Source organism: Zophobas morio, unplaced genomic scaffold (assembly GCF_036711695.1).
Source record: "Zophobas morio isolate AGI-343-1 ecotype UQ-CSIRO unplaced genomic scaffold, CSIRO_AGI_Zmor_V1 ptg000017l, whole genome shotgun sequence".
Taxonomy (NCBI): Eukaryota; Metazoa; Arthropoda; class Insecta; order Coleoptera; family Tenebrionidae; genus Zophobas; species Zophobas morio.
This window is the reverse complement of record NW_026972122.1, coordinates 10,578,896-10,595,482: the sequence shown is the minus strand read 5'-3', so window position 1 is coordinate 10,595,482 and position 16,587 is coordinate 10,578,896. Positions and strand designations below refer to the sequence as shown.

At 33.7% G+C, this 16,587-nt stretch overlaps 2 protein-coding genes across 7 annotated transcripts; one reads left to right on the top strand and one right to left on the bottom strand.

Moving 5' to 3' along the window:
• The first annotated feature begins 1,178 nt into the window (after nucleotides 1-1,178).
• Nucleotides 1,179-10,217, top strand: LOC135129990 (protein DDI1 homolog 2). Of its 5 annotated transcripts, none has more exons than XM_064057262.1 (8): nucleotides 1,179-1,268; nucleotides 1,619-1,918; nucleotides 1,971-2,159; nucleotides 8,017-8,271; nucleotides 8,331-8,563; nucleotides 8,649-8,841; nucleotides 8,890-8,916; nucleotides 9,279-10,217. In XM_064057262.1, exons 2-8 carry the CDS (start codon nucleotides 1,651-1,653, stop codon nucleotides 9,494-9,496), a joined length of 1,383 nt encoding a protein of 460 aa, XP_063913332.1. In that variant the 5' UTR covers nucleotides 1,179-1,268; nucleotides 1,619-1,650; the 3' UTR covers nucleotides 9,497-10,217. The 5 variants fall into 5 exon arrangements, with proteins under 5 accessions (XP_063913332.1, XP_063913333.1, XP_063913335.1 ...); XM_064057263.1 differs by lacking the exon at nucleotides 1,179-1,268 and adding an exon at nucleotides 1,286-1,459; XM_064057265.1 differs by lacking the exons at nucleotides 1,179-1,268; nucleotides 9,279-10,217 and adding an exon at nucleotides 8,967-9,245 and having other exon boundaries at nucleotides 1,488-1,918.
• LOC135129992 (cuticlin-1) lies at nucleotides 10,210-11,360 on the bottom strand. Of its 2 annotated transcripts, none has more exons than XM_064057269.1 (5): nucleotides 11,173-11,360; nucleotides 10,852-11,105; nucleotides 10,559-10,692; nucleotides 10,320-10,507; nucleotides 10,210-10,267 (listed from the first exon to the last, which is right to left on the bottom strand). In XM_064057269.1, exons 1-4 carry the CDS (start codon nucleotides 11,258-11,260, stop codon nucleotides 10,357-10,359), a joined length of 627 nt encoding a protein of 208 aa, XP_063913339.1. In that variant the 5' UTR covers nucleotides 11,261-11,360; the 3' UTR covers nucleotides 10,210-10,267; nucleotides 10,320-10,356. The 2 variants fall into 2 exon arrangements, with proteins under 2 accessions (XP_063913339.1, XP_063913338.1); XM_064057268.1 differs by having other exon boundaries at nucleotides 10,210-10,319; nucleotides 10,374-10,507.
• Between the last annotated feature and the right edge of the window lie 5,227 nt (nucleotides 11,361-16,587).

Below are 16,587 nucleotides of genomic sequence, written 5' to 3'. Positions count from 1 at the left end.
CGCATTGTACAGGAAGATTTCGAACTATATGAAGTATTTTTAACCCCGGCATCATGTGCCGTAGTAATGCGGATATATAGAAAAAAACAAACTAAAAGTCGAATGGGACAAAACCACCCTCGATGCGATGCCAGTAATCCACCTTTTAAACAGTAGGTGGAAAAACGTTCAAATAAAAACGATGTAAACACTTTCAGTTTTAATTAAAAGTAAAACCGACCTTTTCCTGGTTATTATTCGTTCATTAATGTATTCATTCATCGTTAAACATCAGTGCGAAAGACTATTCGTTATAGATTAAACAAATGATGGTCCTGAGTAGGACCAATTTTTGGTAATCGACTTTTTTGGAAAATTAACGGGCTCCAAAGCTTGACTTTCCGAACGTGGTATATGGATATAGGCCTTGTTCTTTTAATGTACGGTGCGCTACAAACTCTGACAACTTCAGCTATAAGTTGGCGGGTGCTGCTGTTGGGCTCTTCTTCAACGCGTTCCAAAATTTGTTATTCAGTTTATAGAATTCTTTCGGTCCTATCACGACCACAATCGATTTGGAAAGCGCTCGATCCACAATTCGTGGCCACCGGCGTTTCCTTCAATGACACCGTAAAGCATTGCCACGCTCTGAAATGGCAAAATTCACCGTTGTCAAAGACGTTAACCGAACACACGACGGCAACCAACTGACGCATGACTGGCACTTACAAGTTGCCGCTTTTTTGGTTCTTAATCCTAGTTGTTCTGTGCCATTCATTTAGGTCAAGAAACACTACCAGTGGCGTGTGTAACAATTTATATTTAATTTCAAATAATTTTTTCTAGACATTACTACCATTTCGGAATGTGAACTTTACACAATAATCTTATTGTGAGCTATTCCCTAGTTTTTTTTATTGCACACTTTTCGAAATTAGGATGTATTTATGGATTAGATTTTTTCTTGCAAATTGAGGCCTGGTTAATTTAATATATAAATAAATTAATTTTTCATCGATTGGTCACTTTAAGCGTGTAATATCTCTAATTTTTAGTTTTTGTAGACATTATTTACATTAGATGTTTTAACTGACCAAGTAGAATAAGTACGCCACTGGAATGAAGAAGATTTAGATTTATTCGGCGGTTATTATAGACAACCAACAAAACTTGGGAGAAGTGAGTAGGTGTTTATCAGATTGCATAAAGTGTTTGCGGTCAAAAGTTCACGAGTTCATTGATTCTTGCTACCCAATTTATTTGTAAATGACAACATTAACTGATTCCAAGTGCGCATTAGTATTAATTGTGATATTTTTGATCTTCTTGACTAAAATAATTAACATCTATCTTTAAGTGTCCCTCATTTTCTTTATTAAGCCCGCTGTAAATTCCACTCATTTTAAAAATAAGTTGTTGTTGCCAAATGCACTAACCACGCTGTTTTGAAGAAGAAAAGGCAAAGAAAGCCGACCTTGAAGTATTTTTGAATTTTTTTTGTGTTATTTCCTGTGCTTTATTGCCAGATTTCCCACCAACATCGCCTGTCAGCATGATTCTGTCATTTTTCCCCTCTAACCGTTGTTATTTTAGGTTAGAAATAAAATGTATTGTTTAATCTTGTAATTTCTTTCGATAGTTAACGACGTTTTCCTCGACAAATCTCTCAAAATGAAAGTGACAGTGACCACATTGACCGACTTTATTTTTGTTTTGGATGTATCTGAAGATCTGGAGTTAGAAAATTTTAAAGCATTTTGTGAAGTAGAAACGGGATTTCCGGCCTCCGAAATCGTCATCGCCTTCAATGGGATGCCTCTGATGGACAACAAGAAATCGCTAAAAGAGCATGGTATTCGCGATGGAGACGCGGTCATTCTTCAGCACATGCTGCAACATGGAGCCTCACAGGTCTCCATCGAGTCGCAAGGAGGAGGAGGTAATGAAAACGGCACTCCCAGAAAATAATATTTCATTCAGATGTATTTTAGTGCCCACTTTAGATTTTAGTGGAATTCAAGTCCCCCATATAGCACAAGGTAACAGGCTGTCACCTGGTCGGCCTTCAGAGGACGATCCTGTTTTGATCAGGGATATGTTTTTGGCAAATCCGGATCAATTAGCTTTGTTGAAACAGAATAATCCACGACTCGCAGACGCCTTACTCAGTGGAAATATAGGTAAATCTAATATGCAAATCTTTTATTTGTTGTCTGTATGGCGGTTTGTGCTGATTTTTTTAAGTGTTTGTAATTTTTGGGTCTAATTTGGTAATTTTAATCGCGATACAATATTCATTAGTTGTTATAGAAATTAATTTGAATTTTTCGGCTGTGAAGTAAAAATTTGTAAACACCAGCTTTATAAAAGAAAAATGAGTCATCTAATCGTTGTTTTAAAAAGAATGTTCTTTCAGCTTTGTTCATTTTGTAGAGGTAAGATTAATAGCTAGGTGGTAAATTTATTACGTTCAGTGCACAAATGTGTTGACATTTTTGACATTTTGAGGTTTTGTTTCAACAAATGAATCATGGGATTATTTTTTTAATAAAATAAATAGAGGCGTAGTGGTGCGGCTGGAAAAATTTATCTATTGCGTTGTATGTACGAGTATATTGCGTCTGTTTACAATTTCAGGTTTTGCTTTGACATACGAGCTGTAAGAGGGCGCCACTTAACATTTTTTTTAAACATCTTATTTTTTTCTTTCTATCGACCAATTTAACAAAACTTGTCATTTTGATTTACAAGGGAGGATTTAAAAATAATTTTTATTAATCGAATATTAATGCTTGTAATTTTCGTGTCAGGTTGGGAACATATTTAAAATTTTGTTCATGTACCTGATTTCAAATTGACATTTACGACACAAAGTTAGTTATGTTCCATGTTTTTACCACGTTTGATAGGCACACTCATGTCAAAGCGACAACTGTGAACCCTGTGAACTGACATGCTAGCATTGCTGCCAATAATTCAGAATTACCAAAACAATAATTTGCTTCAATCATTAATAGTCGCCCGGTATTTACGATGTTTTTTGTGTTATCATCTATCCTACAAGGAAACGAAAGGATTTTTTTAAGTAGTTAATGTTAAGTAAGATAATGTTTGGTTAAATTTTAATTATAGCAGGCAGACGAAGACATTTGTTTATAAATAAAATCAAGGTCAATATTGTCATTGAAGTGTTAATCATACTCAACAATTTTGGGGTGCTATGTGTAACAGACAGTAAAAGTTGAAAGTGACAAGTTGAAGGTGGGTTGATGCGGTATTGACAATTTTTTTCAATGAAACAAGCCTTGAAAAACATGTAGCACCCATAAGTTACGAAAAAGGTGGAAAAAAAACGTGGATTTACTTATGAAATATTTAAATAATTATTTCTAAAAAAACTCAGTGGTCTTGGAAATTCATAGAAGATGGACAAAGGCCGGAGTTGTACGGATGTTCAATAAAAAATATATTTGGAGCAGGCGGTGAAAATTCAATTGTTTACGCCTTTTTTAAAGTGTAAAAAGAGTTACGTCAAAAACGACGGTTATTGAAAATGACTTTTGACATCAAAATAATGTTGGGTTAGAAAACATTTTCTCATTTTAGTGCATATCTACTTAATGTAGATTAATGAAATAAAATTAATAAACAATTACAATATTATTTCATCCACAAATTGGCAACTGCTTCAAAATTCATTTATTTTTAAAAAGGCAAACGACAAGAAGTTATTTTTGAAATAAAAAAAATAAATGGAAGTAATCAAAATCATAATGATTATAGTTTCACTTCATTACAACAGTTCCCTCAGACAAATTTTTATTTCTTTAGAAAGTAAAACAAAACATTCTGCATAAGTCAGTAGAACATTTTGTCGTGTGACATTTGTTACATTTTAATAAATAATTTTAACATTAAACTACAACAAATACTGGAAGTGGGAACCCCTTTCTTGTAAATACAACCCAACCCTTCACCGTACTGTCTTGGCCACACTTTTTAAAACATCTGCATTGTTATTAATTTCATTAATTTGTGTGTTATCTTATTCCGCAATTCTTACAAATCATGTAATGGTGTTTTATAAATAGAATTTTTTATATGTGGCCGCAAGAAATCGCAAGGAGTGAGATCATATGATCTAGGCGGCTAGTTGTTTGGTGTATTGGGACTAATAATCCAGTAGCACCATCCTGCTGAAAATAACCATAAACTAACTCCTCATCATCATGCAGTTGATTTAAAAGTGGAGTTAAAATTTCGTCTCAATATCTTGCAGTATTTATGTTTTCTGAAAACATCATTTATCTAGAGTACGTGTTTTATTATGCCATACTGGTGTGTATATAATTGACATTTTCGCGTTGTCAGTTGTCATCGATTAAATTTAAGATTTATTGTAGACATACTTGGCAATTTTACAAAAATTAAGGTCAATTGATGACTTTCTCAATTGAACACCTGATATATTCGGTTGCCTACTTAGTCTTCAAAAATAATTACCAGAGTTAGGTACAGCCGAAGTGATGGGGAATCGATCAGACAAATATTTAAAACGACGGCGCGACGTCAGGCGATAAATTTGGCTGGCCGAATGTGCAGTTTTCTGCAATTCAGGGTTTATCTGATCATCACCAAAATTGTGATATCATTTTTAATTTTTAGAGCATTTTAACATCTAGGAGAACTCGTATAACTGAGGAAAACCTAGAAAAAGTAAAAAAATACACAATAGTTTTCTTGCAAATTTCAAACACAAATTTTGGTAGTAATTTTCGCAGTAATTCTGTGACGTGTAAAGCGGTTCTAAGGCTAATTAAATAATTATTTGTATCACAAGGTCACAAACTGGGCTTTTACGAAGATGAGTGAATTTGTCGGCCTAGGCTAGATAAAATTATTACCCATTATATTATTTTTGACGGTATATAGATATTCATGGAAATGAGTATAAGTAACCCTCGATAGCCTAAAATTGTTAGGACCATCCCGGCGACCAAGAATCGGTAATTCGAATTTCCCTTGACACTGAATATTTTTTCCTAGTCTTTATAGGATTTTTTTAACAATACACACATTATTTACTTTATTGATTCCTAAAATAAAATGCACATATTTTAACACTTACCTTACATTGGGTATTTTAGCTCAAAGCTTACAAAAACTTTGCTTTATAGCAGAAACATGCGTAGATAACCCAAAGTCTCTCTATTAGTAAAGTCTACATAAAAATTTCAATCTGAATGCAAAAGATTATTCACTATTATACATATATTCATTCTTTATTAATTAATTATTATTATACTGTATCTGAAAATTAGTATTTCTTAGTAGGGCTAGCAGTTCTTAAAATGGCGGCCGGCGGGAGTGGACATACGCGGACCTTACTAATAGATTTCTAGCTAAAATTTGATGGGTTCGTTAGTATTTTCGGGTCAATAGGGTGCCGGAAACGCTAGAAAACACAAGAAAAATCTTGGAAAAGTAACATTTCTGAAGTTTTTTAACGAATTTCATGAATCTACAAATGCCAGAATGTAGAAAATATACTCAATCGTCTCCTTTTCGCAAAATAATTCGCAGAAGTCGTACAATTCGACAAAAGTGAGACTTGTATCTAAAATTTGGGGCTTTCCTTGGTATTTTCGGAATCGTACGGTACCAGAAACACTAGAAAACATAAGAAAAAGCTTGTATAATAAAAGTAAAAAATTCGTTTAAATAATAAAAATATTACTTACTAGATATGCTCTGAACAGACATTTAGATTTCTTAATTGAGGTACATACATTGTTTAATTTCAGAGATCCAATTCTTTTCTTTGGTGTTTACTATGACATCTCATAGTCTTAATTTTACTTTGTAATTTATGGTCATTTTCTTTCGATATTATCAAAGAGGTGTCATCAGCATGTAAAATTACACATAGATCGTTATTAACCCAGGAGAAACAGGACAAATCCTAAAATCGATCCTTGTGATACTCCAATAGTTATGTTAGTTAATGAGGATATCTGAGAATAAATATTATTACTATTTATTGTTACATACTTTTTCTGTTATTCGGATGTTCGGATGTTCATTCCCTCTTATACCATAATTACGTAATTTGTCTAATAATGTGGTAATTAACAGAATCAAAAGCACGATAAAGAAATAAAAAAGAAACCTACAGGATTTTTTTTCTCTGAATATTTTATAATGTAATAATAAAATTCATGTAAAGCTGAGTGAGCAGATCTACTCGTCCGAAAACCAAACTGTGATTCAATGAATTTCGTTATAAAATTATTCAATCTTGATAATACTTAATATCAAAAAAAAAAAAAAAATCAAATACTCATCAAAAAATGTAAAAAAAAAATATTTATAAAGATAAGACTGATTTTGGCAAATGAAATAACTTCTAAGAAAATAAAGGGCGGGTGGGTGGGGCTAGCAATTGTTAAAATAAGATTGATTTTGGCAAATGACATACCTTCTAAGAAAAGAAAGGGTGGGTGGGTGGGGCTAGTATTTATAAAGATAAGACTGATTTTGGCAATTTTGCTATTATTTGCTAAGCTAAGGCTGAACAACATCAATATCTTTAAATCTGCCAAGAAATGACCTCCTGAATTTTTGTGAACACTCTGCATAATTTTTTTTTTTTTTTTGAAAATCTGTTATGCGTAGGGTGAAAACTCAAGGCGGATTTTTTATTTCTAAAATTTAACTAGTTGTATCATGCAAAATTTTGAGGTGACGTCAACAAAGTGTTGATGGGGATAACTGGCCAAATTTTGGTTTTACCATTTAAGGACAGAAAATCTTAAAATAGCTCAAGGAGTAACCCCCTGAATTTTTGCCGCATTTTTAGTAAATTGATAATTATACATATATTTTTTTTAGAATATTTGGATGTTTAGGGTAAAAATTCAAGGCCAATTTTTATTTTTAATGTGTTCAAATATGACCAGCAAATTAATTTGTCAAAGGAATTAATAATGAACGTTTTATATTTACTTATAAAACTTGTACCTCTGAAATTTCATGAAAAATTTTGAAGTGTACGATAATAATTAACCCTCATCAGACGTTATTTTTTTACTGTCCGGACGTAAGCTAGGAAAGTATTGTAATAGGGTCCATCCGGAACGGCTAATTTCATATGTTCTCCACGTTTCATCACCCTTAAAGTATGAAAAAATAGGTCCTAGTCTGTTTCTCGTCTGTGGTCGATTGTCTGGTCACCCCAACTATCAATTTAATGATGTCATCTGAAAATTTTGTACAGTAAATGCTATTTCAATTTTATAAAATCGCAGGCTTCTATACTTGTGGTTTATTAGTCCGCCTTTATTTTTTACCTTAGATACTCCGATTCTTGGAAAAATAAATAAAAATTGTATAAAAATATTCCACGATTTAACTTTGAAATTGTGAAACCGAATGCAAAGGTGTTCGTTAGCACGGTAAATTGTTAATTAAAATTTATCTATTTCCCACTCCCACTGGCTTTGCAGTACAAAATTGTGCTGGATAAATGTGTACAAACTGTGGAAAAACTTGTGAGTCATACTTGTGGTTTATCCACGTATTCATATTTTTAAGAATTGTTTACGCAGGATGACTCAAAGACATTAATGAATAAAGCAATTTATTTTATTGATAAATTAAGAAGAATTTTCTAGAAAATTTGGGAAAACAATACTGTTATTATTAATATAGCTCTAACAGTTCACACACAGCTTTATTATAACTTATAGGGGTTATCGATAAAAAATAAAATTCGCAAAATCAAGTTTTATAATTTATCCAAGAAACTGGGTTGAAATTTTGTCTCAAGAATCTTACGATAGTTTCACGGAACTATATTCCGTTTACCGAACAGATGGAGTGATCACTTGCCTACAAAGTGAACGTCCAAGTTTACACGATAATATTGAAATTGAACGTATAAAGTAACTTCATGGGGATGTTCGAACATATTTTACCATTTTATAAATTTATATTATGTTATATATTCCTTTACATTTGTTTCTGTTTTTTTTGTAGATAATTTTGCCTCAGTTCTTCGAGAACAAGTTCAGGCTAGACAAGAACGCGAGCAACAGAGATTAAGAATGTTAAACGCTGATCCTTTTGACACCGAAGCCCAGCGACTAATTGCCGAAGAAATTCGACAGAAGAATATAGAAGCCAACATGGAAGCAGCAATGGAATATAACCCCGAATCCTTCGGTACAGTCGTTATGCTTTATATAAATTGTAGAGTAAACGGATACCCCGTCAAAGCCTTCATTGACTCAGGTAATTTGAAGTGTAGTCCTCTTAACCCAAAAAATATTCATTTAGCGGCTATGTTTAAGGTGCTCAAACAACAATTATGTCCAGTAGTTGCGCCGAAAGGTGTAATATTATGCGTCTGGTAGACACAAGATGGGCGGGTATTGCGAAAGGTGTGGGCGTCCAAAAAATAATCGGCAGGATCCACATGGTACAAATTCAAATCGAGAGCGATTATTTGACAACTAGTTTCTCCGTTCTCGAGAACCAGCCAATGGACATGTTGTTGGGCTTGGACATGCTCAAAAGACATCAAGTAAGTCGCAGTTGTTGAAAAAACAGTGTTACCAATGCTGAAAATGTGCTCATTCTTTGTGACGAATTTTACATGCGTTTTATAGTGTTGTATAGATTTACGGGCAAACGTTTTAAGGATTGGTACTACAGGAACTGAAACGAAATTTCTTGCCGAAACCGACCTACCCGAGTGCGCACGACTCAGCACTAATAGTGAAGACGATGTGATCACTAGGTCGATAAAAGAAACAGAAGATAGGCAGCTTCAAGAAGCGTTGAGAAATAGCCAGTTGTCAAGTAAGTGTCGGGAAGTCGTCATTTTTGTTTGTCTAATTTTCGTTCCAGAGAGAAGTAAGCGGCCGAAGACGAGCGGCAAGTAAATTTTATTCTTCCTAAACTCGTTGTTAAGATGGTTTTTTTAGAATCGCAGAAAAAGTCGAAAAATAGCGGCAGATAAAACTCGGATAGTAGCAAAAATTTTGGTTTCAAAACAACGGTTATGTTGGTCTGCTTCCAAATTTTCGTCAAAATCTTTGAAAATTTGTATATAGAGAACTTTTCACAACTTTATTGTAACGATAGTAATACATGTTTTGGGGTTTTAATGGAAATCTTTTAATAACGACTTGATTTTTTCATGTTTCTAATCGTTCTTATTCAAGTTGTATTACAATGTTTTTAATTACGTATTCAAAATTAAAATTCTCGATTTTTAAGTGTTGCAAATGTTACAGATCCCGCCAGTGGGTCCAGTTCGTCTCAAACTTCCAAACCGAGCACAACCTCAGCCAATACTCAGATCTTACCATCAGACAAATTTACTGAAAGTGATATAAACGAATTGACAGCATTAGGTTTTTCAAGAGAACAGGTCATATCCGAATTGCGTGCATTTAACGGTGATAAAACGCAAGCGACAGGGGCACTGTTTGCTAAGTCTTTAAAATTTTAAGTGCATTTAAACTGGTCACTCAGCTTCTTATTCATAAGATTTATTGGATACTTGATATTGTGGTCGATAATAATTCTTTACATATCTACAATATGTGAACTTTTTCGTTTGATTGGCTGGTCCATTGACAGTGTTCAACATATATTTAAATCTTTGCCTGAAACGTAAACGAACATCTATGACAAAAATTACAAATGTGGATTTTTATATTGATCATGCATTTTTATAAGACTGTATTTTAAAATTTTTTCACATTGGTGTACAGATCGCTCTTGGTATCGTTTTAAATACGGTGTTTTTTCTGACTCTTAAGATGAATTAGTGTGAGGTAACGCAGTACGTGTCTGTAGGTAGTCTAATTTTTGATTTGATAGGCATTTTTACTCGGTAATTTTCATTGATCTTCGCTGAAGGCCTCTGTTTACCGCAGTACGCTATAGGGTTGGCATAATATATATTTTGATTTATTGTAAGGAGTGTAATGGCGGGTATTACAGACATTTTTTTGGCTGACTTTAAATTTATTATTGTTGCTACATACTTACGTGGTCTTTAATCAGAATACACTAAGTAGAGTCACTATTTATACATGTGGAACTTATATGATCTACTTATGTATTCCTGCAACGTAGTACATTTTTTATGTATGTATATTGATGGGTTTTCATATTGGTACTGATATTGAAAGGGACTTGCGTTAATAAAAAACGATATTATATGATGTTGTAGTTTATTATTGAATTCCTTGTCACACGCCAATTCTGTTTCAGACTACAAATTTTAAAGTTTTATCTTTCATTAATTTAAATAGTAGCGGATTTACCTAAAACGCAATAAATAAATCGTCAGATGGTGAAATATCACAGCTCTTCCTTACGCCTTTTCAAAAAGTCTTGTGTTAGAATGACGGTGTCACTTATATTTTCGGCAGTAGTTCTTTTGTTTCTGCGTTTTTCTTTGAACGATGGGTCAGCGTCCGTTAAACTGATTCGTGATACCACAGAATTATCCCTAAAAAACGTTTAAAAATATCTAAACATTCAAGGATTAAATGCCACTAACTTTTGTAAATCGGCGTTTACAGTAACATCACGTGGTTTACTATAATCGCATTCTAAGTGGAAAGCGGCGTCACCTGGCATTATCAATTCTTTGTCATGTTGCAAAACCAAAGTATTGGAATATATTTCGCCCTTCTGAAAAAGATTGGCTTTGTATGTAGTTAGTTCTATACATTATTTTCATCTGTTTGACTGTCAACTAAAGGTAAGGCGTTGTGTTTATAAAAAAGGTGAGTAGTTTCAAATTTTTGTCCTTGTTTTACTTTAGATAGAGGAAGCACCTATTGTATTTACCTTATGAGTATTACATTCATCTAGCGGAAATTTGATAGAAAATGACCTTTGTCCTTTTCTGTAACCAGGATCCAAAAAACACGATGATTTTTTATCAGAGAAACTTCCTCTGGTATAAATTACACCTTCAAAGTCCTCTTCCGTCTCCAATTTTACCACCATTGAGTTAGAACCACACTTCAGTTGGACGCTTTTGTATCCCTCGTCGCTTAAACCAATGGTCATTTGATTACCTATGTCGGTCTGAAATATACCTACAACATTCCGTAACGTACAATAAAAACAGTTTTTTCTTGAATGTATGGCGTATGTTATACCTACCATCTTTCTTATCGCAAACGATGCCGCTCAGTTGTACCATTAACACGAAAAGTGTTACTAGTTTTGAGAAAACAAAGGAACAAAACATTTTTTCTTTACAACTTGTGGATCATTTTTAGAGATCAGTGAAGAGTGTCTTCCTGACGCACGACCGCGAACTTTCATCGTGAGTAATGTCCGGAAAGGTAAATGAACTGTTTGAATCACCTTGACTTTGTCATCCATGATGTACCGTTTTTTATCTGTTGCATTTAAATAATTAACATATATGTGGTTTTTTTGTTTATTTTTGAGTGATTGGAATTCTGAAGTACTTTTTTCTTTAAAAATTAATGCAAAAGAGATTATTCCGCCGCAACGTGCACGTGCACTGTGTAATAACAATAACTGTTAAGCGGTACTCTGAAGTCACATCAGAATTTACATATAGAATGAGGTAAAACAAAACTAGTTTACCCAATTGAGCCCAGGTGAATGTGTGGATTAAAATATGGATATTAAGGCTACAAGTGAGTGATTAAATAAATATTTGGCCAGAAATAAATCTGATGGTATTATAAAACCAGAACAGTAAAGTTTTATTAACAGCAGTAAAAAAGTTTTTAAAATCTAGACCGCCGTCGATACTCTCATGAAAATAATTCCCGTCGTTCTTGTTCTCATTTGCACGTAATGTAACAGCACTGTTGTGCGTGGCTGGAACAAGAAAAACTGCAGCGTTCAATCTAGTCTTTGCCGTTGATTTAGACAGAATTTCTGTTTTTATTCAGTAAAGTATTGTATTGGATTTTTGAGGTGATGACCTTTGTAATATCTGTCAATAAATTTCATGTTCCAATTAAATATGGTGTCATATTGTAATTGAAATTACCAATAGCCTTGGTGTTGATGGTTATTGCATTTTAGATATATCTGTTAATTAATTCTTATCTAGGTCAATTATAATGTTAATTATAAGTTTTAAAGGGATAGAGGCCTTAAAAATTGGTCTGTGACATTCCGACAAAATTCAGACATGCGCACAAAATTATGAAACCCGAGAACCATTGAAATTCCTCTATGATCTGTAATTGTCAGAACGAAGAGGTGAACCTCGTTTAGTAAATTTTGTTAAAATGCGGTTCCTCTTATAATAGCCCAAAACTTTGAGAGTTTGCGGCATCCTAGCTGAAGTAGATAGATCAAAATATCACCCTTCTTCATTGATTCTACTTCATATACACAGGTATAACAGACACTCAGCATTTCTATTATGAAAAAACCTGCCGCATATTATATTCTCTACCCGGTTTTCGCAAACTAGCCAACAGACACTGTTAAACTAAACTGCGCGTTTTTCTCTCCCGATGAAGATTCAATTTCAGCAAATATTTGGCCAATGACAAAACCGCAAAGTTTAACTAAAAACCGTGTATTCCGCGTTCGTCACGACTTAAGAGAATAGTTAGATCTGAAACAAACTATTTAACCTGTAAGAAGATATGATAACCCTCGCATTTTCCGATATTAATTTAACTGACGTTGGCTTGGTAGTTAATAAACGGGTGGAAGCCTTTGTTTAACGACAATTTTCGACCAACGCTAACACGTGTAAATTTGATTCATTGTTTGTAAATTCACAGTTCATGTTAGGATTTTAATCGTTAACTCTGGTTCTAACACAAGCCTAACCGTCAGAGATTGTTCCGATAAAGTACTTGGTAGGAGATTTTTTTGTTTACCAAATTATAAATAACATTTCTGGATGTAAATACTTAAGTGTTACATTATAACAATTCTTCATTCTTCACACAAGATTGCTAATAGCAATTTACGGCAGTTAAATTAACCTAAAACGTTGCGCTACTGTAGAAAAAAAGCGTAAAAGGCGGCATAATTCAGAAAATCGTCGACTGAGGGGCTGAGGGATTAATTTTCACCCTTAGGCAGTTATTATCATCGTTATCATCATCACATCACCGAGACGCATTTTTCCTCGCAACTCAGGACGCATTTTGTGTTTATTTATCATGTGTTTTGTTTGGGATAAACAGTCCATGATATAAACCCTCAAAGCAAACTGTTTTCAAGTAACCAATCACTTCGATCATGGCATAATGTAACACGTAATTTTGTTAGCTTTGCAATTTTTCACCTCATGCAATTTTTCTTTGTTTCACAATTTTAACTTTAGTAATTTTCTTTGTTGTATAATTTAAAATGAAGGTAAATTTTCATGCTCTGCAGCTTCTAACCTCATGTAATTTTTGTCTGCACAAGTTTTGCTTCACACCAGATCTTTTTGTTTTTACAAATCTTTGCTAGTTTTTTTCATGTAAATATTTTGTTGATGAATGTTTCCACTATATAAATTATCTGATATCCAATCTCAATCTCACATAAGAATTCTTTGCTGTTTAAATATTTCACATGAGTGTATGGCGAATTCAAATGTTATTTATTGCTCTTTTTGAAATTTTGACACTTGTTCAGTTGTAGTTTAATATCAGAGTCATAAAAATTGAACATTTAAATGGAATCGAGATTAAATAACACCGAAATACGAGGCAGACGCAGAGGGCGCGGTTCCTAGTCGAGCTGGCACAAAAAATCGTATATTGAACAAGATTTTGATATATTTTCATCAAAACTTGTTGACCTTAAAAGCTCTGTCAAACAAGTTAATTGTTATTTAGTTTATTTATTTTTACAACTTAATAATTGCCTGTTGAGTTGATTTCTTCGTAATAATAGTAATAATAATAAATAATAATAAAAGATGCTGCTTTGTATAGAAGTCAGGGGCGGTCGAGATGACGTGACGCTGTCGACTTGGACCAATAGTCTTCTCGTCCGGCATGTCCGTAATAGAGAAGTGCTGTGCGGCAGTGCTTGTGATAGATAGAATCACCGTCGTGGGTAGGAGAACAGCCACAACCAGGAGCCCCAAACTCCGCTCGTGCTACAACGTCCCTTATGGGTATTTTTGCTGTGTTCTAGAATGAATTTGACATCTTATAGCGCTCGGGTGCCGCTGCCGCTGCATAGTTTTTTATTAAAATTTTGTGCTCTTGTTGACTGCCATAATTTAAATTTGGCGCCATACGCCCGTAATGACTCATGTATTTGCATCGAGTTACATTAATTCAAAGTTTGGAAAGTTTTTTTTTTGTAGCTGAGCACTAAGAAAGTCTTCAACCTGCGCAACTTAGTCGCAGCTTTTTTTTTCTTTTTTTTGTCAGTGGAGGAATGTTGTGTCCTCCATATATTTTGTGCTTTATTTAGCGGTACTTTTCCAACCTTGGGGTCCACCATTTGCATCTGAACGCATCCCGCCATTTTTCAAAAACACAACGTAGGATCTCATTTTATTAGACAATCACAGCCAAGGCCAAATTTTGAAATTTTGAATTTTTCGCGGGCTATTCAAGTTTTTTTCAAGTGTCAATTTAAGGCGGGATGTTTGAGTTGTCACAGTCCTTACATAAATGAACTATTTATTATAAGTCTCAAGAGAATTGATGAAATGTGGATAAAGTAATATCTACTTAAGTAAAAATATTAAGAAACTTTGGTGTAACGTGAAAAACAAAGAATTTTCTGACACGTAGTTTATATGAACATTTACAGGATGATCATTTAACTTGTCTTAGAACCATGAACAGTTAGAAATCTTACCAAGAACTGTGAATTTACAAACAATCAAACAAGAATAACGACTCTTTTTCATTTAAACAATTACTCTTTTTATGAAGTTACAAACTAAATTTAATTTACCCTTATTTTCATCATGTGTTTACACTCAAAACTATTAACTTAAAGAGTGACACCAATTAGTTCTCTAAACCGTCTACCCTTATATACCTTAACTGAAGATCTCTACAGATGATTGTTTAAGTTTCAACGATTTTCTTAATTTTAAATTTTCAAATGCGGTTTCGCAGTCTTCTTCGTTCCTTTTGAACGCGAAATTTTAATTCAAACCGGGACACCACACGAAATTATACAAAAAGAATGTAGATCGTATATACCGTAAGGTTTTTTTTTCTGAACATAGGATAATTAATGTTAAGTTGGTTGGATACCTGCTTGTAATGGATTGACTTGCAAGGTTAATTTATAAATTAACCTTGATTGACTTGGACTTTAAAAACTGAACATAAAATCTGATCGAGATTTAGGATATGTAAAAGATATTGTCATTGACATTTGGCACCACTGTCTTCATGTTGAGGTATATAACTACAAGTTTAAAGAACAGAAAATTTACGTTATTGACCTTTTTAAAACAATTTCGTCAAAAATTTTACTGTAAATGTCATCGTTGACATGGCCTACTCCTCAATTGTTACGAATCCTATATTCAGTTTTTAAAAGTTCAAATCAATCCATTCGAGGATGAATATGCAACCCAACATCCTATGTTCAGAGAATTGTTCTTATTTTTGTATAACAAAACCGAAAACTGTATATAATTTTTAAGACAATTGTCTTTGAAAGAAGGTACAATCTGTTTTTATGACGAATATTAGTGCACTTATACATATACAGGGTCATCAAAATTGATTGAGAGAGTTGGTACCCCCTGTTTTTGTCGTGAAGTTTGTCAACCTTATGACAGATTTGTTTAAGGTTATATGCAGAGATATGTAAAAGACTAGATACAGATATTTAATGTTCTCGTGGACATACGTTTAGGCCCAAGATGTCAGTGTACGTTTATATCTCCCTCTTTTTCTCTAGCACGTACAATGGTAACCCGATATCTGAAGGTCTCGCTCTGTACGGCGCAACCAATCAGTTGGCGCAACGTTTGTCGTTGATGCCGTTCTTGTGTTTGTGCCGGTCCCTGTCAGACCAATCAGACTGTGGGTGGTTATAATTATTTATAATTGCCGCCATCAGAACGGGCCAATAACAAGACAACCACCTTTTAGAGAGTGATGGATGTAGCCTACACTTGGCCATCCATAGTACTGGTGCTGATATAGAAAAGGATAGGCGACACAAAGTATTGCTACTCTTAGATCATAGATGTTGGCCCTAGATCGGGAAAGCTATAACCGCATCTGTCTTTTACATATCTCTGGTTATATGGCAATGAATTCAGTGGCGTGACAAAAATTAGAAACTTCAAATCTGACAACTAATGTTTTTACAAAAAAAAAGTCGAAAAAAGACGCCACTGAGTTTTGAAATTTGAAACTTGAAACTTCAAATCTGACAGCTAATATTTTTATACAACTTAATAAACCAAATTATGAAAGTTCAGGTTTACCAACTCTCTCAATCAATTTTGATGACTCTGTACCTGATATAGTAGTTAGTATTATCACAGTAGGTATTATTACGTATCTGTGTGCACCTATGTATCACAGTTCCCATAAGGCGAGTGAAATTTTTATATAGGGAACTAACAATAATGGGAAGTGAGAG